General features: G+C 41.4%; 1 protein-coding gene across 7 annotated transcripts in view; it reads left to right on the forward strand.

Moving 5' to 3' along the window:
• TAF1A (TATA-box binding protein associated factor, RNA polymerase I subunit A) overlaps positions 1 to 23,266 on the forward strand; it is a 39,815-nt gene extending 16,549 nt beyond the window's left edge. For 4 of the 7 annotated variants that reach the window (XM_086694236.1, XM_086694239.1, XM_086694242.1 and 1 more), the window contains 7 exons: positions 1,472 to 1,670; positions 5,355 to 5,485; positions 6,793 to 6,951; positions 10,517 to 10,583; positions 11,403 to 11,526; positions 12,585 to 12,739; positions 15,524 to 15,999. In XM_086694236.1, the coding sequence (XP_086550362.1) occupies positions 1,472 to 1,670; positions 5,355 to 5,485; positions 6,793 to 6,951; positions 10,517 to 10,583; positions 11,403 to 11,526; positions 12,585 to 12,739; positions 15,524 to 15,636 (948 nt within the window). In that variant the 3' untranslated portion in view covers positions 15,637 to 15,999. Of the gene's footprint in view, positions 1 to 1,471; positions 1,671 to 5,354; positions 5,486 to 6,792; positions 6,952 to 10,516; positions 10,584 to 11,402; positions 11,527 to 12,584; positions 12,740 to 15,523; positions 16,000 to 23,191 lie in introns of those variants that run through there. The other 3 variants (XM_086694237.1, XM_086694238.1, XM_086694240.1) reach the window with 3 other exon arrangements.
• The last annotated feature ends 714 nt before the right edge of the window (positions 23,267 to 23,980 follow it).

Here is a 23,980-nt window from a genome sequence, read left to right on the forward strand (position 1 = left end):
GTGATAATTAAGATAGGCAGTAAAACATCTCTTGTAAAACACTTTCTGCTATTTTCCAGATAATGTGCTAGACATAGTCCTTGCAGTAGAGGGAGACGGGCGTGTATGTGGAATCAATTATGGGTTCCAGAGTAGAAACACAAGATACAGTGAGAAGACGAAGGAGGGAATGGTCAGCTCTGGAATCAGAGGGGGCTGGGATTAAATGCGTAGGGGAGTCACGGAAAGAATCGATGCTTCAGCTGAGGCTGAAAAAACAAGTGGGTGTTCACTGGGCAGATCAGAGGAAAAGCTGGGCGGGCAAGGCAGGGATTGATGAGAATTTGATAGCCCTGCGTCCAGTGCTTCAGTTACTCTAAAAGTCACTTGGGTAGAAGCCAGGGGAAGTCGGTTGGGTCCTCTGTGCCATCCCCAGGGAGCTTAGTTTTTCCTCTGTAGGCAGTGGGAGCCATTGAAGGTTTCACACAAATGAGTATCAAGATGGGGTTTCTTTGGCAGCCCCATGGAAGGCAGATTTTAGAGGGACAAGATCAGAGAGACCAGTTAAGAAATTACTGAAGTAGTTTGTGACGAAGGCCTTGAACTCTGACTCTACTCACATGACTAACTGTACTTCCCGTTATTCCCTTCTTTAATATCCTCCCTACTGGGGCGCCTGGGTGGCGCAGTCGGTTAAGCGTCCGACTTCAGCCAGGTCACGATCTCGCGGTCCGTGAGTTCGAGCCCCGCGTCAGGCTCTGGGCTGATGGCTCGGAGCCTGGAGCCTGTTTCTGATTCTGTGTCTCCCTCTCTCTCTGCCCCTCCCCCGTTCATGCTCTGTCTCTCTCTGTCCCAAAAATAAATAAAAAACGTTGGAAAAAAAAAAAAAAAAATATCCTCCCTACTTGTGATGCTCATTCTTTGTGTAGTTGTTCTTCTTGCTTCTATAGTACGCATTCACTTTTCCATTTGAACCAATGACATTCTTCAGTAGTCCTTTTTAAGATGTTTTCTCTGAGCTTCTATGACATCTATAAAATAATGTATTGATCACCTGCTGTGGACCAAACTAGGCAGTAGGTGGGATGCAGGTATTATCTCATTTAATCTTTATAACATCCTTCTGAAGGGTTAATAATAATTGTTCCATATAACAGGTAAGACTCAGGCCAAGTAACATACTCAGGTTTACGTAGCTTTAAGTAGCATCTGAGCCAGGACTATCTGTCTTGAAAGCGTCTGTTTGTTTCACTAAATGACACTGCTTTCTTTTTGTGAGTTTACATAATTTAGCTCCCATTTGCATAATGTTAATTGTTTCATGTATCTTTCCTCTTTGCTAAATTGACATTTTTGATGATAGAGACAATATTGTTACATCACCTATGTACTACCAAGGATTTAGCCCCAGCATATATATTTACTGAAGTTTTGGATGAACGGATATCTAATGACCTGTTTGTCAGCGGGCTTTTTCTTTTTATTGTTGCAGATCTCCTTACAACATGCATTATACCTTCTGCATCATGGAATGCTTGAGGATGCAAACAGAAATCTCAGTCGTGCAGAGACGTGGAGATACGGGGAAAAGTCATCTTCCCAGGAAGTGTTAATCAACCTTATTCAGGCCTATAAAGGGCTTTTGCAGTATTATACTTGGTCTAAAAAGAAGATGGAATTGTCTAATCTTGGTGAGCGAAGATGAGTGTACTTTTTATGGCTATGAGACCGAATCAGAGGGACAGACAGGATCTTTTTTTTCCTTTAAGTTTATTTATTTTGAAAGAGAGACAGTGCGCGTGAGTGAGAGAGTGCGCGTGAGTGAGCACGCAAGTGGGGGAGGGGCAGAGAGAAGCAGAGACAGAATCCCCAGCAGGTTCTGCGACACCAGTGCAGAGCCCGATGTGGCAGTTGAACTCACGAACCATGAAATCATGACCTGAGCCAAGATCAAGAGTCAGATGCTTAACCGACTGAGCCATCTGGGTGCCCCTAGACAAACAGGATATTAAGGAATAACCTCATTCTCCTACTTTGAAGCCTGGCTCTTTCCAGATAACTGCAGAGAACAGACATATCTATTGATGTAAAATTCTTGATCATCCTTTGTAATATTTCTGATATATCATACTTTTCAGACATAAATTAGATGATGCATAAATTAAGTCCATGACCATGTTAGATTTATTGTTTTTTTAATTTTTTTTTTTTTTTTTTTTTTTTTTTTTTTACATTTATTTTTGAGAGACAGAGAGCGTGAGCTGGGGAGGGGCAGAGAGAGAAGGAGACACAGAATCTGAAGTAGGGTCCAGGCTCTGAGCAAGCTGTCAGCACAGACCTTGATGCAGGGCTTGAACTCACAAACCACGAGATCAGACCTAAGCCGAAGTTGGACACTCAACTGATTGAGCCACCCGAGTGCCCCAGTTTATTGTTTTTTTAAGTATTTTCAAGAAAGGTTACAAATTTTTTTTAGTAGACATTATTGCATATAATAAACATTTCTTCCTGTGTATTTATTTGTTTTTTAAATTTATTTTTACTTATTTATTTTTTTTAAAGTTTATTTATGTAAGCAGTTTCTATACCCGGCATGGGGCTTGAACCCACAACCCCAAGATCTAGAGCTGCGTGCTCTCTCTACTGACTGAGCCAGCCAGGCGCCCCGTTTTCCTGTGTGTTTAGAATGGAGTTTAGTTTGTTTTATAATGTTCGTTTTTGTAAAAAAGAAATTTATTTTTAAGTAATCTCTAAATTCAGTGTGGGGCCTGAACCTACAGCCTGAGATCAAGAGTTGTACGACCTTCTGACTGGGCCAGCCAGGTGCCCCTGTTTTATGATGTTATTCTTCATACTCATATTCTTCATATTCTTCATATTCTTCTCTAATATGCTTAGAGAATGGGGCAAGGTAAAGTTGTTTTGTTTCTGTACAAAGGTCATGATTTTCTTGGTTGACCACACCAGGAATTGGCTGCATGTCCCTACTTCTCAGAGTTCCCTTTCTCTTGCTTCCAGTGGTGATGTTACCTCTCCTATCCCCGGATTTGTGCTTAATTCTCTGCATCTTCCTTCTCTTGTGTAGTTTTCCTCCATAGCTTCTCCAGGATTAACCCTTTTTATTTCCTCATCCTCCATCCAAATCTCAGTCCCCGTATATATTGGCTCATATGTATAAGCAGTGATTCCTTACAATACTTATATGTATATAATATTCCCTTGGTCTCTTGGATATGCAGGTTCACTAATCTCAAAGTTCCATTCCCTCTTTCTGAGTATGATCTCTCCCAAGACACTCGTGAAAAGCTGTCTTCATTGTGATAATCTTGTCCAGTCTTCATTGTGATAATCTTGTCCAGTCTTCATGCTTCCTCTCCATCTAGAAGGCCATCTGCCCTTCCATGACTCTTGAGACCCCCTCATTCTCATACCATAAACCTCATAGCTCCATGTCTGACCTATATCATTTGACTCTTTACCTCTTGCTTTTTAATTGTCCTAAGTTTTTTCATGTCTGCTTTATGTTGTATCTCTTCTTTCTTCTAGACTAATCAGTCTTTTGAGGTTACATATCTCTTATTTCTTTGGTTAACCTTGACATAATGCCTGGTATAATTTTCTTTTTTTTTTTTTTTTGAAGGCTTATTGAGGGACACCTGGTGGCTCAGTCGACTGGTTGAGTGTCCGACTTTTGATTTCAGCTCAGGTCACGATCCCAGCTTGTGGGATTGAGCCCTGCGTGGACTCTGTGCTGAGCGTGGAGCCTGCTGAAGATTCTGTCTCCCTCCCTCTGCCTTTCTGCCCTGCTCACGCTCTCTGTCTCTCTGTCTCAAAATACATAAAACCTAAAGAACTAAAAAAGGCTTATTGATATTAATTGATTAGATGAGTTTTAAAGCCAGTATTTGCCTTTTTCTAACCTTTCTGGTTAGGTGGAACTCAACCATTGATGATAAAAGCAGTAGGAACATGGCGTTTGCACGGTCTCTTCCACGGGTAGATGATTTAGGACCTTTCTGCAGCTGACGGCTTGTTCGCTACCAAGAAGACATAAAGATGACATAATGTGTGGAGCTCTTTAGATCATCTTTAACTTTGGATGTTTGTTTCATAAAGAAAGGTTAGGACAAGGGGCACCTGGGTGGCGCAGTCGGTTAAGCGTCCGACTTCAGCCAGGTCACGATCTCGCGGTCCGTGAGTTCGAGCCCCGCGTCGGGCTCTGGGCTGATGGCTCAGAGCCTGGAGCCTGTTTCCGATTCTGTGTCTCCCTCTCTCTCTGCCCCTCCCCCGTTCATGCTCTGTCTCTCTCTGTCCCAAAAATAAATAAACGTTGAAAAAAAAAAAAAAATTAAAAAAAAAAAAAAAAAAGAAAGGTTAGGACTGGTTCTGTGTAACTAAACTCATGAGAACATAACACCTGAACGAATGCTCAGTATTGGTTTGGGATTTTTCTCTGTTGCTCTTGGCCTCTCCTGGTTGGGTTTGACGCACTGGTGACTGGAGACCCCCTTCCACGGTAAATTCACACTCTACTTCTACTGACTCAGGGGTGTGCTTTTTTTTTTCCTTTTAAAATTCTTTGTAGTTTCTTAACCTATTTTCCCTTTATCACTTCATATTCAGGTCCGTATTGATATATATTTAGTTGATCCTCTGGGAGGAGAATACCTATGCATTTTGGGGAAGGGGAGGGGCTGTTATTTTGGCCAAAAATAAAAAGTATTTTGTTTCGGTTAGCTGTCACTTTTGAAAGACTAACTTTTCTTTTAAGTTTTTTAAAAAAATATTTATTTTGAGAGGGGGGAGAGAGAGAGAGCGTGAGCGTGCACGAGTGGGGGAGGGGCAGAGAGAGAGGGAGACACAGAATCCGAAGCAGGCTCCAGGCTCTGAGCTGTCGGCACAGAGCCCGAAGCGGGGCTGAAACCCACAAATGGTGAGATCATGACCTGAGCTGAAGTCGGTCGCTTGACTGACAGCCACCCAGGTGCCCCTAGACTAACTTTCCTTTTAAACCTTTAAGACTGTGAAATATAACGTGCAGAAAAAGTGTGTACACAGATGTGTGATAAAATGAATGATTTAAAACAAATATCCAGGTAGCTACCACCTAGGTTCATTCTCAAAGCTCCCCAGGTATGCCTTCCTGACCACACCTCCTTTTGTTCCTTTTGTGTGTGTTGGCAGGGAGGGAGGGAGTTGGGGGTGGGCGGGGAGAGTTTGTGAAGATGTAGTATTATTCTTTAAATGTTTGTTAGGATTTACTGGCGGAGCCATCAGGGCCTGAACTTTTCCTGTGGATAGTTCATTGATTGCTGTTACTATCAGGAGTGTCCTCGATACTGAATAACTTTCAAAAATCTTTTATCTCTGAACAGATGAAGATGACTATGCTTACAACACAGCATCCCAGACTATGCTCAACCACAGTTGGAAGACATCGGTAAACCTTGGTGCCTTGATTCAAACTCCTGGAGTTTGGGACCCTTTTGTGAAGAGTTATGTAGAGGCAAGTAGGCTTCTCATAAAGTTGTATTCGTTTCATTTTGTTATAAGCCTTACCTTTTTTGGTCAGAAGGCAACTAAATGGAGAAAATTGTTTTGTTTTTTTTTTTAAAAAGAGAGAGGGGCACCTGGCTGGCTCAGTCAGTGAAGCATGCAGCTCTTCATCTCAGGGTTGTGGGTTTAAACCCCATGTTGGGTATAGAGACTACTTAAAAAAAATAAAGTCTTTAAATAAATAAATAAAAATTTAAAAAAAATTTTTTAAAAATTTAAAAGACGGACTATGGTATGTCTTTTTGGTCTGAGTCATTTTTATTTTACTAATATCCTGTAAATGTTACTGTTTTTGTTCCCCTCACCACAGAATAATGGGTCATGGTCGAATATTTATAAAATTAATAGCAATATAATTTGTAAATGTTAATTTGTTAGTATTATTATTGAATTTAGAAGGAAAGCAAAAAGTTGGCTGTAGCTTTTTTAAGTAGGCTTTATGCTCAGTGCGGAGCCAACGTATGGCTTGAACTCACCACCCTGAGATCATGACCTGAGTTGAGATCAAGAGTCAGACACTTAACCAAGCGAGCCACCCAGGTGTTCCCAAGCAGAAAGATATTTTATATTTCGTGGACTAGAGAAGACCAGGGGACAAAAATCTGAAACTAGGTCATAAAGTGGGATGAAGAATAATGGCTTTTAGGAAGTTCGTCAGGGTGCTGTGTCATCTCAGAGTTGCTGTGAAAGGACGGCGGGCGGGGGGGGCCTTGGCACTGGGAATAAATCTTCAGAATTTTTGAAAGTTACATAAATGCTAACGTGATAATTATGCTGACAAAAGATACTCTCTGAAACCACATGCCAGGGAATCTGTGAATTCCCCTGTGTGGGTGGGAACGAAAGGGAAGGAATCCTAGTTCCCATGTGCTCCTTCTGTGGCTGAAGTCATGTCGGCACTGAGGTTAGCTGCTTCGTGGGGTCTTTCTCACTCGTCGGTGGGCCCTGCTTTGAGGCCTTCATTTCTTCCAGGAACAGTTCCTAGGTTGAAGTGGCTGCATTTTTCAGTAACAAAAATGTGATCAGGAAGAAATGGGAACCCATGTGGGCCTTTGTTGTAAGTGATGTGTGTTCCACAGAGGTTGTAACGTATGCTGGTGACAGCAAAAACTGCCATTACTGTCGTTCCCTGTACAGGAAGTACTGTTTGTCATTTTAGTGAATTTTTGTACCCATCAACAAAGTCAAGTTGTGCATTATCTTTCACTCAGCTGTCTTACAGAATTTAGCGAAGACATTATGACTTATTTTATATAGATGCTGGAGTTCTATGGGGATCAAGATGGAGCCCGAGAGGTACTCACCAATTATGCCTATGATGAAAAGTTCCCGTCAAATCCAAATGCTCACGTCTACTTATACAACTTTCTAAAGAGGGAGAAGGCACCAAGAGAGAAACTGATAAGTGTGCTGAAGGTATAAAATGTTTATTTCAATGCCTGAACAGGGTCGGAGATCTACTTTAAGACATCCTTAGGGGCGTATGGCTGGCTCAGCTGGAAGAGCATGTGACTCTTGATCTCAGGGTGGTGAGTTCAAGTCCCATGTTGGGTAAAGAGATTACTAAAAAAAAGAAACTTCAAAACATCCTTAGGTCGTGCCTTCCAACTTGCAGATTCTGGCACTCCTAGCAAGTCACTCTGTTTGTGTGATGGTGCCCTGAGGTGGACAGAGGGGATCCCGCCCTGACGTGCTGCCCTGAGGGGATCCTGCCACGGCCCGTTCCCCCATCGCCCTGCCCAAGTGAGACTGAGGGCAGAAACCCTTTGCCACCCTTCTTGGAAAGTTCTGCTTTGATAATTTTTGAAAATCAGCTTTATGGAGCCTTTCACACACAATAAGACACTTATTTTAAGTGTACACTTGAAGGCGTTTTGACAGAGACATACATCCACGTAACCACCATGATGATCAAGACGCTGGACATTTCCATCCTCTCAGAACATCTTTGATTTCCCTTTTGCAGCCTATCTACCCACATTTTTCTGGCCCCAGGCAAATAATGATCTGCCTTCTGTCACTACACATTAATTTTACCTCTTCTAGAATTTCATACATGTGAAACCTGCAATATGTGCTCTTTATTGTGTGGCTTGTCTTGCCCCGCATGTTTTTGAGAGTCATCCGTGTTATTGTGGGTGTCCGTAATTTGTTCCTTATTACTGCTGTGTAGTGTTCCATTTCTACACATACACTTCTTGATGGTGTATTTTCACTTTTTGCCTGCTATGAATGCTGAGGTGAGCACTCACGTACAGGGCTTTGTGTGCATATATATTGTCATTTTTCTTGGGTAACTGTATGAGTGGAATTGCTGGAAAATTTGAAACAACCTCATAAGAAACTGCCCAACTGTTTTTTTTTTTTCTCCGATTGAGATGTAACTGGTGTATAACGGTATGTTATTTTTAGATATACAGTGTAGCGATTCAGTATTTGTATGTATCGTTAGCGATTCAGTATTTGTATGTATCGTAAAATGATCACCACAGTAATTCTATCTATCTGTCTATCACCACACAATTACATCTATCACCACGCAGTTACAACTTACTTTTCTTGTGATGGGAACTTTTAAGATTTATTCTCTCAGAAACTTCAAATACACAATACTGTATTAACTGTAGTCACCATGTTCTATATTATATCCCCAGGACTTAGGTTTATTGTATAACTGGAAGTTTGTACCTTTTTCTTTGTTTTTTGCTTTCGAGTTGTATTAGCTCTTTATATTTTAGATATTAAACCCTTACCAGATAGGTGATTTGCAAATATTTTCTCCTTTCACTGGGTTGCCTTTTCATTCTGTTGATGGTTTCCTTTGCTGTGCAGAAGCGTTTTAGTTTGGTGTAGTCCCACTTGTTTTTTTTTTTTTGCTTTTGTTGCCTTTTGCCCCACCGGTTTGTGAAGTGACCATACCATTGACATTCATGCCGTCAGTATGTGAAGGTTCAGTTTCTCACTTCCTCACTAACACTTGGTATTGTCAGTCGTTTGAATTAATAGCCATTTTAGTGGATATGCAGTGGTGTCTCATGTGGTTTTAAGTTGCATTTTCCTAATGACTGATGATGTTGAGTATCTTTTCATATGCCTGTTGGCTACTCCTGTATCATCTTTTGTGAAGTGTCTGTTCAAACGTTTTGTCTCTTTTTTTAGAGAGTAATTTGTCTTCTCATGGATTTGTTAGTTTTATATAATCTGTTCTTACCTAAGGCATATGACCTAGGATTCACAACATGGACTGAGAATATTTTCTTCCAATCTGTGGCTTGCCTTTTTTTTCTTAATAATGTCTTTTGAAGAGCAGAAATCTCTAATTTTGAAGTACAATTTATGCATTTTTTCTTTTATAGTTACTATTTTTTGTCCAAGAAATCTTTGCCAAGCCCAAGATAATGAAGATTCTCTTCTATGTTTTTTTTTTCTTTTTTCTAGAAGTAGTACAAATTTGTGTTTAGGTCTGTGATAGATTTTCAGCTAATTTTTTTAAGTATTTTATTTTTATTTCTTTAGAGAGAGAGAGCATGAGTTGGAGAGAGAAGGGGCGGAGGGGGGGGAGAGAGAGAGAGATAGAGAGATAGAGAGAATTCCAAGCAGGCTTCACGCTCAGCACAGAGCCTAACACGGGCTCGATCCCATAACCCTGGGATCATGACAAGCTGAAACCAAGATTCAGACACTCAACTGACTAAGCCACCTAGGCTCCCCTTTCCATATACATTTTTATTTTTATTTTTATTTTTTTAATGCTTTTTTTCTTTTTTTTTTTGAGAGAGAGAGAGGGATACCATGAGCAGGGGAGGGGCAGAGAGAGAGAGAGAGAGAGAGAAAGAGAGAGAGAGAGAATCCTAAGCAGGCTCCTCAGTGCAGAGCCCAACACAGGGCTCAGTCCCACAAACTGTGAGATCATGATCTGAGCTGAGACCAAGAGTCGGATGCTCAACCAAATGAGCCGCCCAGGCGCCCCTCCATATACGTTTTTAAATCAGCTTGTCTAGTGCTAGAAATTGTCTTGCTGGGATTTTCAATCTGTAGATCAATTCTGAGAAAATTTACATTTTAACGGTATGGAGGTTGCCAAATTGTGAACATCATATGTCTTTCCATTCATTTAGGTCTTTTGTTTCCCTATGAAATGTTTTATAGTTTTTATTGTATATATTTTGTTAAATTTATCCCTGTTTGATGTTTGGGGTTGTTACTGTATGGGACATTGCTTAAAAATTTTTTTAATGGTAAAATATATATAATACAGAATTGACCATTTTAAATGCATTTTTATTATTTTTTAAAAATTTTTATTAAAAAAAAATTTTTAACGTGTATTTATTTTTGAGAGAGAGAGAGAGAGAGAGAGAGACAGAGTGTGAGTGGGGGAGGGGCAGACAGAGAGGGAGACACAGAATCTGAAACAGGCTCCAGGCTCTGAGCTGTCAGTAGAGCCCAATGCAGGGCTCAAACTCACGAACTGCGAAATCACAACCTGAGCCGAAGTTGGACGCTTAACCACCTGAGCCACCCAGGCGCCCCGATAGGGATTTTTATTTATTTATTTTTTAAAAATTTTTTTTTTTCAACATTTATTTATTTTTGGGACAGAGAGAGACAGAGCATGAATGGGGGAGGGGCAGAGAGAGAGGGAGACACAGAATCGGAAACAGGCTCCAGGCTCTGAGCCATCAGCCCAGAGCCCGACGCGGGGCTCGAACTCACGGACCGCGAGATCGTGACCTGGCTGAAGTCGGACGCTTAACCGACTGCGCCACCCAGGCGCCCCCCGATAGGGATTTTTAAAAATAGCTTTACATAGAACACCTTTCTATACCCAAATTGAAACTGGACAAGAACAAAACATGTTTTAAATCCTTGATTCATTTACTGAGGGCATATTAGGCAATAAGGACCTTATTTGAAACTAAGCTGAAATTTGAGGAATGTTATCACGTGTAAAATTTACAAGATTATTTTTTTCTTCCAGATTTTGTATCAGATTGTACCATCTCATAAACTCATGTTAGAATTCCATAGATTACTGAAAAAATCAGGTAAATAATTTTTATTTTGTATCTCCATGTGCAGATAAGCTGTAGACTAGCAAACTATGGCCCATGGGCCAAATCCACCCCTAATCTGTTTTTATAAATCAGGTTCTTTTGGAGCATTTATGTGTTGTCTGTGGCTGCTTTTGCACTACAACAGCAGAGCTGTGTAGTTGTGACATAGACCGTATCATTCACAAAGCTTAAATATTTACTGTCCCTTTATTAGGAAAAGTTTTCTGACCCCTGCTGTAGAATATGAGGCAATATTTAGCACAAGAGAAATGGCTGCAATATAATTCACCTCATTTAATCTCTGTTGCATTTTAGCTCGGTATAGAAAAGAACATTTTTTTTTTTTTTTAAGTAGGTTCCATGCCCAGCACGGGGCTTGACCTCACAACCCTGAGATCAAGAGTCATACAGTCCACCAGCTGAGCCAGCCAGGCGCCCCAGAACATAACTTCTTCATAGAAGGAAATTAGCTTAAGTCCAATAGGTACTGGGACTGTGTCAGTCCCTCTCCTGTTAGAAGAGAACATATATAAAATGCCTACATAGGGCAGGTGCTTTAATGTTCTCAGTAAAGTATAGCTCATTTAGAAATCAGACTCACCACTCTGACTTCATTAGCAAAGACGAAATTAGTGAATTATTGAATATTTCAGATTTATCACAGGAGAGTATGAACAGAATGAATTATTTTAAACTGTTAACCAAACTAGAAGGCTTACAATTCAGTAATATTTTATCAACCGAATATGTATTTTTAGCTTTGTGCACTTCAGTATCTTGTGTAAACTCTAATTGTTGTGACCATTGCAGAAAAAAAAGACCACCATAAACTTGGGCTGGAAGTATTATTTGGAGTCTTAGATTTTGCTGGATGCACTAAAAATATAACTGCTTGGAAATATTTGGCAAAATATCTGAGACAGACTTTAATGGGGTAAGTAAAAGAAGCAGTATTTATTACTGGCTCAGCATCAGTAAAATTTCCCAGTATTGTAGCTGATGTCTGTCAATGTTTAAATGTCATTCTTTGCTTGTGCTTTTTGATTTCTTGAATTGTGTCTTCAGTTGTTTCTTCTGGGTACATCAGAAGCAAGGAAATAAGGTCACAGGTAAAACATACAAAAATTCTATTAAGATTTTTTTATGGGGACACCTGGGTGGCTCAGTCGGTTAAGTGTCCAACTTTGGCTCAGGTCATGATCTCATGGTTCATGGGTTTGAGTCCCACATCGGGCTCTGTGCTGACAGCTCAGAGCCTGGAGCCTGCTTTGAATTCTGTGTCTCCCTCTCTCTCTGCCCCTCCCCTACTCATGCTCTGTCTCTCTCTCTGTCTCACAAACAAACATTAAAAGAAAAAAAGATTTCTTTTATTGTGTCCAAATAAGTACTGTACCTTACCACTGCAGTACTAAAGAATGTGCGTGTTTTCAAGTTGGAAATGATGACAAAAAGGGGTCATCCCCACTCTCCGCCAGGCTGTTTGTAAAGCTCTTGGTGATCTGTGTGTCATCATCTTGTAAGATCACATGGAAACTGCTTTTCTCCCAGCTGGTTTTCAATAATTTTTTGTGGGGCTTTTTAGGGCCTCATAAGATCATTGTCAGTTATCCATTCAGCAGATGTTTGTTAAGTCCATTGTGAGCTGGATATCTAAAACTATCCCTCTGATCATAATACCATTTTGAGAAAAGAAGGAGTGGCCCTTGTCATTTTTTTAAAGTGTTTATTTATTTTTGAGAGAGCACGTGCAAGTCATGGCAGGGCAGAGAGAGAGAAAGAGAGAGAATCCCAAGAAGGTGCCATGCTGTCAGTGCAGAGCCCAACGCGGGGCTGGAACCCACGATCCGTGAGATCATGACCTGAGCTGAAGTCAGATACTTAACCGACTGAGCCACCCAGGCTCCCTTCCACAGACTCTTCTTAAGTTCATATTCTGCCAGTATAGGTCCATCTCCATCACTGACCTTCTCTTTTGACATTTTTCTTTTCCAGGAACCACCTTGCCTGGGTCCAAGAAGAGTGGAACTCCAGGAAAACCTGGTGGCCTAGCTTTCACTTCAGCTCCTTTTGGGCAAAAAGCGATTGGAAAGAGGATATAGCTTTGGCTTGTGAGAAGGCTTTGGTAGCTGGAATACTGTTAGGAAAAGGTATGGGGTTTTGTTTTCTTCTTATGTAGACGTAGCTTTTGGATGATTTTCAAATGACAAAGTGTGACCATTCATTCGTGTCACAGCTTACTTGGTACAGTGCCCAAGGACATTAGATGCTGGAGAGGATAATTGGTGAATGGAAAAATGAACCTTGAGTTGGGGCCAGGTGATCTGCTTGTAAGGACTGTCCGTGGACTGGAAACTGATGTCATCTTGTTGATTGCGGTGCTTGCTTTTTATGCTGTAATTTGCGTATCTTTAGGGGCCAGTTAAGATAGAGGATGCAGACTGTTTCCACAACAACCGCATAGAAAGTTTACTGACATTGTCCACTTGACAGTATTAGAAATAGAAAAAGATTCTTTGCTGACCTTATTGTTTGATAATAGCTCCGCATTATACTTACTTACCTGTTCCGGTTCGGAGGGAACATTTCTCCAGTAAAGAGTATACCTCCTATTAACTTATTTAAAAATCCTCTTAAAGAAAGGGAAATTGATCTTTTCTTCGTGGAACATGCTGGCTGTTAAAACTCTCAGCGCTCGGTGCCAATGGAGCAGGGAAACTGTAGGTCAGAGAAAAAGTGAGTGTCACCCGTGTCCATGAGTAAGCAGTCTGTTGCTAGAGAGTTCAGGGTATCCTAAAGAGATTCTTCAGCTCGGCTGTGAGATCGTTGGTTTTATTTTGGAATTAGTATTCTCAGTGAGTGTTTCAGATGATTACGAGGGTTAATGAAATGCTGGTTCCTAAGAGGAAAAGGACAAATAAATAGGAAAACAATTGTAAGATTTCTGTCTTAACACACTGATGCCAAGGAACAGAAATGTGATTCAGACTGAGATTTCTACTTCCTTATGAGCGTAGAGGCATCTAGTACAGATATCTAAAGGTGTCTGTGTTTGAGCCGAGTCTGGACTGATTTTCCAGTCTGTCACCTTTTCCTGTCACTTAGATCAAACAGTTAACCTTTGGGACCCTCTCTCTGAGTGGGCTTCCTAACACCTGTCCATGCTGCCTACAGGATTGTTGTAAGCATCAAGTGAGCGTCACATCAAAGTGCTTTATAAATTCAAAAGTGTTCTGTGAATATCAGGCATAATCATGCCTGAAAATGGGTACATTTCTTTTTTCCGGTGTTAGTGTGGGGGTTGAGTCAGTCTGTTCAGGAGTTGAGCTGGGTTTTGTCCGTGCTCTGGTTACCCCCATTCTATCACAGGATTCAAATTCTGGTCACGATCTGCCTTTACTTCATGCTGTGAGCAGGGTCTGGTAGCTGCCCTTCCTCCCATGCTCTGGTAAGACAAGCCAGGCCCTTTGTCCTTGTGACTATATGTCTTCTGGTGGAGGAAGGAGTTTGTAGGTTATTTGGCTTTTTCTCTGTGTTAGGGTGAGATCAGAGTTCTTTCTATCTTTCTATATTCTAGATGGAAGCAGAAATCTGTATACAAACTATTTTGTTTTTGCTAAAGTGGTAGATGTGTTTGGAAATACAGATTATTACATTAACATCACAGCACTGCTTTCTAGCTAATAAAACGTTAGTAATTCTGGCATACTATTTCAGGGATAATGGTTACTGTAGGTATAGTATATATCCTAGCAATTTCCCAGAGAAGATGAATGTATGGTGAGACTGTAATGAAATTAGTTCTTATGTGATTTATGGTCTCACTCATCAAATATAAAAAAAATTCTCTTCTTTAAGGTTTATTTATTTTGAGAGAGAGAGAGAAAGGGAGTCGGGGAGGGGCAGAGAGAGAGGAGAGAGAGAGAATACCAAGCAGGCTCTGCACTGACAATGTGTAGCCTGACACGAGTCTTGAACTCACGAACTGTGAGGTCATGACCTGAGCCGAGATCAAGAGTCAAACGCTTAACCAACTGCGCCACCCAGGTGCCCCTAAAAAAATCTCTTAAAATATCCAGTTTACATTTTTATTTATTTTTTTGAAGAGAAAGCATGAGTCGAGGAGAGGGGCTGAGGGAGAGAGAGGGAGAGAGAGAGAAAAAGAGGGAGAGGGAGAGAGAGGGAGAGAAAGAGAGAGAAAGAAAGAATCCCAAGCAGGCTCCACCCCAGTGTGGAGCTCGATCCCAGAACCCTGGGATCATGACCTGAGCTGAAATCAAGATTTAGACGTTCATCCAGATGCACCCAGTCTAGTTTTTTTTAATAGAAATTTGATTCATGTTTGAAATACTTGACCAGTGAACCCATGGCATTGTAAGACTGTGAAAAGACCTTTGTCAGAGCTGCCCCATCACCATCCAGCTGCTCTCTGGATGGTTAGAACGGCTGGCTAAGTTCTCATCTCTTCTGACCTGTGAGGAGTTTATTTTAATCCTTCACATCAAGGTTTTCTTACAGAGAACCTTTGTATTGTTACAGATGCCTCTTCCGCTGTTTTACAAGCTGACATTGAAAGAGAATTTGTAGTAATTTGCTTTTGGCGGAGTCTCATTCGATATGTGAATATATGTATAATATGCATATCACCTTAACTGGGGCTTGGGAGGCAGGGTGGAACCAGCTAAAGTATGTGCTTTAATTAGCAACCAATCAGAAACGTTTTCATATGTAGAAAGTGTGCGTTTCACTGGTCATAGCTCTTAGAATGTGCTCAGGATACCTTGGTATAGATAATACAAAGCCATCTTATTTTCATAATCGTTAGTATGCCAGAGTTGAAGCAAAATTTTCAAAATGTGGAAATATACTTGAAGAATTTGATAAGTATTAAAACTCTTTGTTGATTTTGCTTCGTTTGTTTTTTTTTGTTGTAGGTTGTAGATACTTTCGGTATATTTGCAAACAAGATCATCAAGTCTTAAGGAAAAAAATAAGGCGGATAAGGAAATCTGTGAAAAAACACAGTATTGTAAACCCAGGACTCTGATACTGAATATTAGTTATTTAAGATGAGTAGCTACAGAATAGTAGCTCGGTAGGTGTTACTGAATGTATTTAATTGGCATATGTATGATGTAGTTTATATTTTTATATTTTTCTATATTTTCTATATTTCTGTATTTTCTTTTATTGTAATTATAGCTAAAAAAGAAACAGCCTCGCTGCTTTTGTTCTTTGTAAATAGCATATTTTTCTTTTTGGTACCATTAAATATAATATTTATTAAGAAATAAACCTTCAAATAAGAAATATATTTGTTTAATTAGAGAATACAGGTCTATGGCAGTTATTGCTGTCTGCAGATAATTTCCTTCTGACTGTTGTATAATAAAACATAACTTGCAGTGTTGTTAAGTGGATTTCTATTCTTGGAGTTTCTAAACGATCCACATTAGGTTTACCATCATAAGGAATATATTGGTCATGAGTTCTCTTGAGGAATTTTGGAAACAGAGAAGGATTTAGGAAAGGAATTCTCTTTGTTTTGGGGGTATTAAGACATGGGGGCTTGGGGCTAAGTGACCTTCTGACAAGAGAGCTACCTTTGACTCTAGAAGACTAATTTGGGTCAGAGCGGGTAGAGGGTTGACCTGACTTCAAAGGGCTCTAGTCTGTTGTTGTTTTGCCAAGCACAGCAATCTGAGACATGCTTTGGAACTCCTGTGTCCCTGACCTTTCTCTTGGAAACGGGGATGTGGCAGTAGGCAGCTGGACAGTGGAGAAGAATCTGCCAGTGAGATGGTATCCCAGGGTCCACACAGCCCAACGGGAAAGCTTGGCTCAGAAGCCAAGAACAGCATTCCTGGAACAGGAGCTGGCACTTTATGTAATATGTTGTGGTAACTGGTAGAGTGAGTGCTTCTTCGAAACTGTCTCAGCTCTTACACATTTACGGTTCAGATAACTTGTATTTGAGTTCCTTGAAGGCTCACTAACTTTATTTTTTTTTTATTTTAATATTTTATTTTTTTAAATTTTTTTTTATTTTTTAGGTGAAGCTATTTTTTTTTTTTAATATATGAAATTTATTGTCAAATTGGTTTCCATACAACACCCAGTGCTCATCCCAAAAGGTGCCCTCCTCAATACCCATCACCCACCCTCTCCTCCCTCCCACCCCCCATCAACCCTCAGTTTGTTCTCAGTTTTTAACAGTCTCTTATGCTTTGGCTCTCTCCCACTCTAACCTCTTTTTTTTTCTTTTTTCCTCCCCCTCCCCCATGGGTTCCTGTTAAGTTTCTCAGGATCCACATAAGAGTGAAACCATATGGTATCTGTCTTTCTCTGTATGGCTTATTTCACTTAGCATCACACTCTCCAATTCCATCCACGTTGCTACAAAAGGCCATATTTCATTTTTTCTCATTGCCACGTAGTATTCCATTGTGTATATAAACCACAATTTCTTTATCCATTCATCAGTTGATGGACATTTAGGCTCTTTCCATAATTTGGCTGTTGTTGAGAGTGCTGCTATGAACATTGGGGTACAAGTGCCCCTATGCATCAGTACTCCTGTGTCCCTTGGATAAATTCCTAGCAGTGCTATTGCTGGGTCATAGGGTAGGTCTATTTTTAATTTTCTGAGGAACCTCCACACTGCTTTCCAGAGCGGCTGCACCAATTTGCATTCCCACCAACAGTGCAAGAGGGTTCCCGTTTCTCCACATCCTCTCCAGCATCTATAGTCTCCTGATTTGTTCATTTTGGCCATTCTGACTGGCGTGAGGTGAAGGGCTCACTAACTTTAGAACAAGCCCAGTATTTAGATGGCAAACCTCACATTTTCCCCACTGGCTTTAAACCATCTGCAAGGGTCTCCTGGGTAGCTCAGTCAGTTAAGTGTGTGACTTCAGCTCAGGTCATGATCTCATGGTTCATGAGTTCAAGCCCCGCATCAGGCTCTGTGCTGACAGCCTGGAGCCTGCATCAGATTCTGTGTCTCGCTCTCTCTGCTCCTCCCCCACTTGTGTGTCCACATTCTCTCTCTCTCTCTCTCTCTCTCTCTCACAAAAACAAACATTAAAAAAAAAAAATTAAAAAGAAAATTTAAACCATCTGCAAGAAAATAGCACAAATTATCCCTTGTCAGTAACTTGGTTCAATATTTTATACTTAGTAAGATGACTCAATAAATATTCATCCTTATAATATACATGTGAAACACGTAGGTGCCCCACAGACCAACATAAACCAAGTTCAAGCGACCACATGTGTAGGACCAGCTTTACTACTGGGGGCTGGCGAGTGGGTTGGAGACCCACCCTTCTGTGGAAGGTCAGCCCTACAGGAACGAAATGCCCGGATGACACGGGCAAGGTCTCAAAGCTCAGGCCGAGATTGTCAGGGCATCTCCTCTCTGAAACTTTAGTCAAAAGCTGTTCAGTAGGATTTACAGGTTCTCATGATCTCTGGCAAATGGAGGTGGGAATGCAAGAGAAACAAGTAGACTTGGTTCTTGGTTTCCACACAGAGCTTAACTTGCTAGGGTTTTCGTGCCCGATGATCATATTGCACGATGCAGTAAGAGCGGTGTGAATCTACTGTGATTTTTAGGTCCACTATAGTCAGTTTCATGAATAATAATGGCTAAAATTTATCAAGCACTTTGGGCTTTACACGATGTCTTTCTGTCCCCACAATCCTACGAGTTATTCCTGTTTTACCCAGGAAGGAAGGGGGGTCTCAGAGGTTAAGTGACTTGCACAAAGTCACAGCTCATAGATGGTGGCACCAGGACCCTAACCTGGCCACTGCGGTTCCAGAGAGCACGCGCTCTATCTGTACTGCGTGTACTGCCTCCCAGTTCCGTCAGCGTTTGTGACCCGCAGAGCCCTGGGCTAGGCAGCAAGGAAAAGGGTAGAGGGGATTCGCAGCCCAGAGCCTAGCAGCTCCAGCAAAGCCTGTCCTCTGCCGGGCTTGGTAGGTCAGTCTCCCCTCTGTGTCCTCACTGGTCCCTCACAGCCTCTTCTCAAATCATCACATTGTTATGTCATCTTTGTACATTTTTTTTATTAACATTTAGTTAACTTTTGAGAGAGAGACAGAGCGCGAACAGGGGAGAGGCCGGGTGGGGTGGTGGACACAGAATCCGAAGCAGGCTCCAGGCTCTGAGCTGTCAGCACAGAGCCCGACATGGGGCTTGAACTCACGAACTGTGAGATCATCACCTGAGCCAAAGTTGGACGTTTAACCGACTGAGCCACCCAGGCGTCCCTGTCCTTCTTAATAGTACATTATCTGAACTTAATAATCTTTTACCGGCAACCCTCAACAGAATTTCTAGCGCATTAAATATTGAATAGAAGGGGCACCTGGATGGCTCGGTCAGTTGAGCGTTCGATTCTTGATTCCAGCTCAGGTCATGATCTCACGGTTTGTGACTTTGAGCCCCTCATAGGGCTCTGTGCTGACAGTGCGGAGCCTGCTTGGGATGGTCTCTCTTTCTGTTTCCACCCCTCCCTACCCTCGTTTATATAAATAAACGTTAAAGAAATAAATATTGAGTAGAACTGAATGGAAATTCATGAAAGCTATTGACTTAGTGTGCCTGTTGTATGGGAAATAGTATCTTGGGGCTCCTGTGCCCAGGGTAGGGGCCTCGGGAGACTTAGTTTTGACGTCTGGGTTTATCATTAGGTAGTTCTGTGACTTCTTGGACAAATTACTGAGCTTTCATAGTTTCTTTACCTGTAGTTGAGAGATAGTAGGATTTCTCTCAGTGGATTGCTATGAAGAATGAAAAATATAACCAATGCCTAGGATAATAATGAATACTTAACAAATCTATTATTTGTATTTTTTTAAATTTATTTTTGGTTTTTGAGAGACAGAGCACAAGCAGGGGAGGGGCAGAGAGAGAAGGAGACACGAAATCTGAAGCAGGCTCCAGGCTCCGAGCTGTCAGCACAGAGCCCGACGCGGGGCTCGAACTCACAAACCGTGAGATCATGACCTGAGCTGAAGTTGGAAGCTCAACCGACAGCCACCCAGGCGCCCCAATACTTAACAAATCTTAAGTGAACACCCATCATGACGATTTTAGACAGCAGATAACAGGAACTAAATAAAGATAATTTTAAAGTCTTGTTTTCTCTTAAAAGCCTCTGAAATACAGAAATTGTGCAATAGTTGAGTTCATGCTTTCTGCTAAAATACACCCATCTTGGGGCGCCTGGGTGGCGCAGTCAGTTAAGCGTCCGGCTTCAGCCAGGTCACGATCTCGCGGTCCGTGAGTTCGAGCCCCGCGTCAGGCTCTGGGCTGATGGCTCGGAGCCTGGAGCCTGTTTCCGATTCTGTGTCTCCCTCTCTCTCTGCCCCTCCCCCGTTCATGCTCTGTCTCTCTCTGTCCCAAAAATAAATAAAAACGTTGAAAAAAAAAATTAAAAAAAAAAAATAAATAAAATACACCCATCTTTCAGTCTATGGACAGTGCAGCCATCAACCACGGACTCAAGGGCTTCACACACTTTTGAGGATATGCAGTCCACCGCACAGTTCCCTCCTTGCTCAGCTGCCCCCAGCTCTGATCTCCGGCTCACTGGCTTAGCGGGACTGCCGTGCTTTGCTTGGGACTCCGGCCCAGTGCTCTGTTCAGGAGAGGTTGTTCCAAGGTGGAGAAGTCAGACTGTGTAGAACTTAGTTTATGAGTTCCACTTCTTCGGTAATCCCGGTCTTGTGCTGTCTGTTGTCCACTGCCTGAGAAACAGTTCCTCATATAGTTGATCTAGAGTAGATGACAGGCAAAATAACTAAACTAAAATTAGGACCTTTTGCCTGTCAAATGATACCTTTAAGAAAATTAAATGTAGTCTGTTAAGAGATTTGTGGGGTATCTGGGTGGCTCAGTTGGTAGAGCGTGTGACTCTTGATCTCGGGGTTGTGAGTTCGAGTTCTACACTGGGTGCAGAGATTACTGAAAAATAAAATGTTAAAGGGGTACCTGTGTGGCCCAGTTGCTTGGATGTTCTCAAGATTGAGCCGTGCACTGGGCTCTGTGTTGACAGCATGGAGCCTGCTTGGGATTCTCTCTCTCCTTCTCTCTCTGCCCCTCCCCACTCTTGCTCGTGCTGTCTGTCTCTCTCTCTCTCTCAAAATAAATAAACATAAAAAATTATTTAAAAAATAATGAAAAAATAATAAATAAAATCTTAAAAAAACAAGAAAGTATTTGCAACACATAAACTGACAGGATTAAAATAAATTCAGATCAATAAGAACAGGAGAAAGAGCCCAATAGAAAAAAATGGACAAAACACATGAACAAGTATTTCACAGAAGGTAAACATGGACCACAAACACCTAAGTCCGAGAAATGCAAATCAAGAGCATAGTGGAATTCCAGTTCAGACCCACTCAATTAGCAAAAATTAAGATGATGGGGAATAAAATACAAGAAATAGGTTGGATTTTTTTGGTACCATTTACCAATACTATTCTTGAGTGTTTACTCGAGAAATGCTTGTACGTGTGCACCAACAGACTGGGAATACTAGAAAAAACCCACAAATGCTTAGTGGCATGAGAGCGGATAAATTGTGATAGTCGCACAAGGAAAAATGAATAAACTGTAGATTTATACACAATGTAGAGGGAACCCCGTAACACAGTGAAAGAAACGTGTCCCTGTGTACGACTTCATGACGACATAGAGTTCAAACTCTAAAGTGCAACTAAACTAAAATGCTTATAAATATATATAGCTTGTGATGAAGCTACATTAAAAAAAAAAAAAAAAAACGAAAAACAAGAGAATGATAAACAAAACTCCCATGCAGAGTGGTTACCTCTGAATGGGAGGGCAGAGGGAAAGGATGGAGGAAAAGCTCATCATTAAGGGACGTAAATTATTGTTAATGGTCTAGTTTTTTAATTAAGTGGTAGGCTCTCCGTGGACTAATATTGACAGTGCATGATGAGCCACGGGTTGTGGTTTATCCCATTTTGTGCACTTGGGGCTACTGTAAAAAATGGAAAGGACCCTACAATATCTGATTCCATTTATACGAAATGTCCAGAGTAAGCAAGTCTACAGAAATGGAGAGAGTAGACTAGAGATTGCCTAGGGTGAGGAGAGGGGGGTGGATGAGAAGATGAGGCGGAAGTGATAGCCGGAGGGGTGGGTACAGGGTTCCTTTGGGATCATGGTTGCAGAATTCACTCTGCGAATATACTAAAAAGCATTTAATCGTGCACTTTGAATGAGTGAATTGTATGGCATGTGAATTTTATCAGTGACACTATTACCAAAAAGAAACAAAACCAAAAAATCAACTAGCTTTATGGAGTCAGAAAGTCTGGATTCAACCAAGCACCTCACCTAACTGAGCCTCAGGTTTATTCTGTAAAACAGGGTGATCTGAGAAAGGCAGAAAGTGCTTAGCATGAGTCTTGGTGCACTGGTTTTCTCAATAAGTGGTAACATTTATTATTATGAACAACAACAACAAAGGAAATTAAACCAAAAAAACGAACACAAAACCAGTCCAACCATTCTTTAATGAAGGGGTAGCCTTTTGGGGTCTAGTTATTTATCCATATTTATAGCACAAGGGCTTTATCTGCTGGATTGCATTAGAGTATTTATATTTTAGGGGCACCTGGGTGGCTCAGTTGGTTCAGTGTCCAACTCTTGATTTCGGCTCAGGTCATAGGATGAAGCCCTGCATCAGGTTCCAAGCTGAGCATGGAGACTGCTTAAGATTCTCTCTCTTCCTCTACCCCTCTCACCCACATACACTCTCTCTAAAGTAAAAAGAATACATAAAATAAAAATATAAAGAGGAATATATTTTAAATTTTGTTTCTTTTAATGTTTATTCATTTTTGAGAGACAGAGAGAGACAGAGCATGAGCAGGGAAGGGGCAGAGAGTGAGGGACACACAGAATCTGAAGCAGGCTCCAGGCTCCGAGCTGTCAGCACAGAGCCCGACACGGGGCTCGAACCCCCAGACCGCAGGATCATGACCTGAGCTGAAGTCGGCCACTTAACCGACTGAGCCACCCAGGCGCCCCTAGAGGCAGATCTTGAATTTGTTTCCGCCTTGTCAGCCCCACGATGAGAGACACCACTGTCCGTTGTTTATTACCTCCTATTATGCCTATACCAAGAATTCACACATTCTTATCGATGTGCCTGGGTCTTCATTCAGTCAATATACTCCTTAATTGGCAGGCTGCGCCTGACACAGATTTTTCTAAGTGAAGAAAACAAGTTAAAGTGATTGCTATACTTTTCATGTTTTGATACATCATCATAAAGGAATGAACAAGATCTGGGCTGTAATTCAGAACACCTAAATGTTACTGCCATCCATTCACCCAAAGCAGGACCCTAAGTATTTCATGGAACCTCGCTGAGACTTAATTCACTTGTCTATACGTTCGTGATAGAGTATCTCCCCTGCTTACCTCAGAATTTTTGTGACGATCAGATGAGATGAAGTGGGAGACAATACTTTGTGAACTGTAATGCATAATACAAATGAAGAGTTATTAATACTTTCCTTAATCTCAAACACACTTGTTCGTTTTCATACAGTGAGAAGGCAGTTAGGCTGTGGCTGTGAAGACAGATAAACTTCGAGAGAAAACGAAGTTACATGAGAAGGTACTGGCTAGAACGTCTATTTTTTTTTTAAGTTTATTTATTTTAGAGAGAGCGGGGACAAGCGGGAGAGGGGTAGAGAGAGAGAGGGAGAGAGAGAATCCCAAGCAGGCTCTGTGCCATCAGTGCAGAGCCTGATGCAGGGCTCAAACTCACAAAGAGATCATGACCTGAGCCGAAATTCAAGAGTCAGACGCTTAACCGACCAAGCCACCCAGGTGCCCCTAGAGTGCCCCTAGAGTGCCCCTAGAGCATTTCCTTTTCTATTTTTTTCTTTTCTGTTCCATGACATGATGCTAGAATGAACACCAGACCTGAACCTCTCAATATGGCTTTTTTAAATGCAACTCTTGATCTCAGGGTCATGAGTTTGAGCCTCACATTGGGTGTAGAGATTACTAAAAAAATAAACTTAAAAAAAAGAAAGTCACTTTCTATATGAAAGTGTGTGTGTGTGTGTGTGTGTGTGTGTGTGTGTGTGTGTGTGGCTGTTATTGGTTGAATCGTGTATCCCCAAAAGGATATGGTCAAGTCCTAACACCCAATCCTTCAGAATGTGACCTTGTTTGGAGATCGGGTCTTTACAGAGATAATCAAGTTAAAATAAGGTCGTTGGGGTGGGTCTAATCCAAAATGACTGGTTTCCTCATAAAAAGGGGGACATTTGGACACAGACATGCACCCAGAGAATGCCATGTGAACACAAAGACAGAAATTGGGGTG

Source organism: Puma concolor, chromosome E4 (assembly GCF_028749965.1).
Source record: "Puma concolor isolate L17-30 chromosome E4, mPumCon1.1.hap2, whole genome shotgun sequence".
Lineage (NCBI taxonomy): Eukaryota > Metazoa > Chordata > Mammalia > Carnivora > Felidae > Puma > Puma concolor.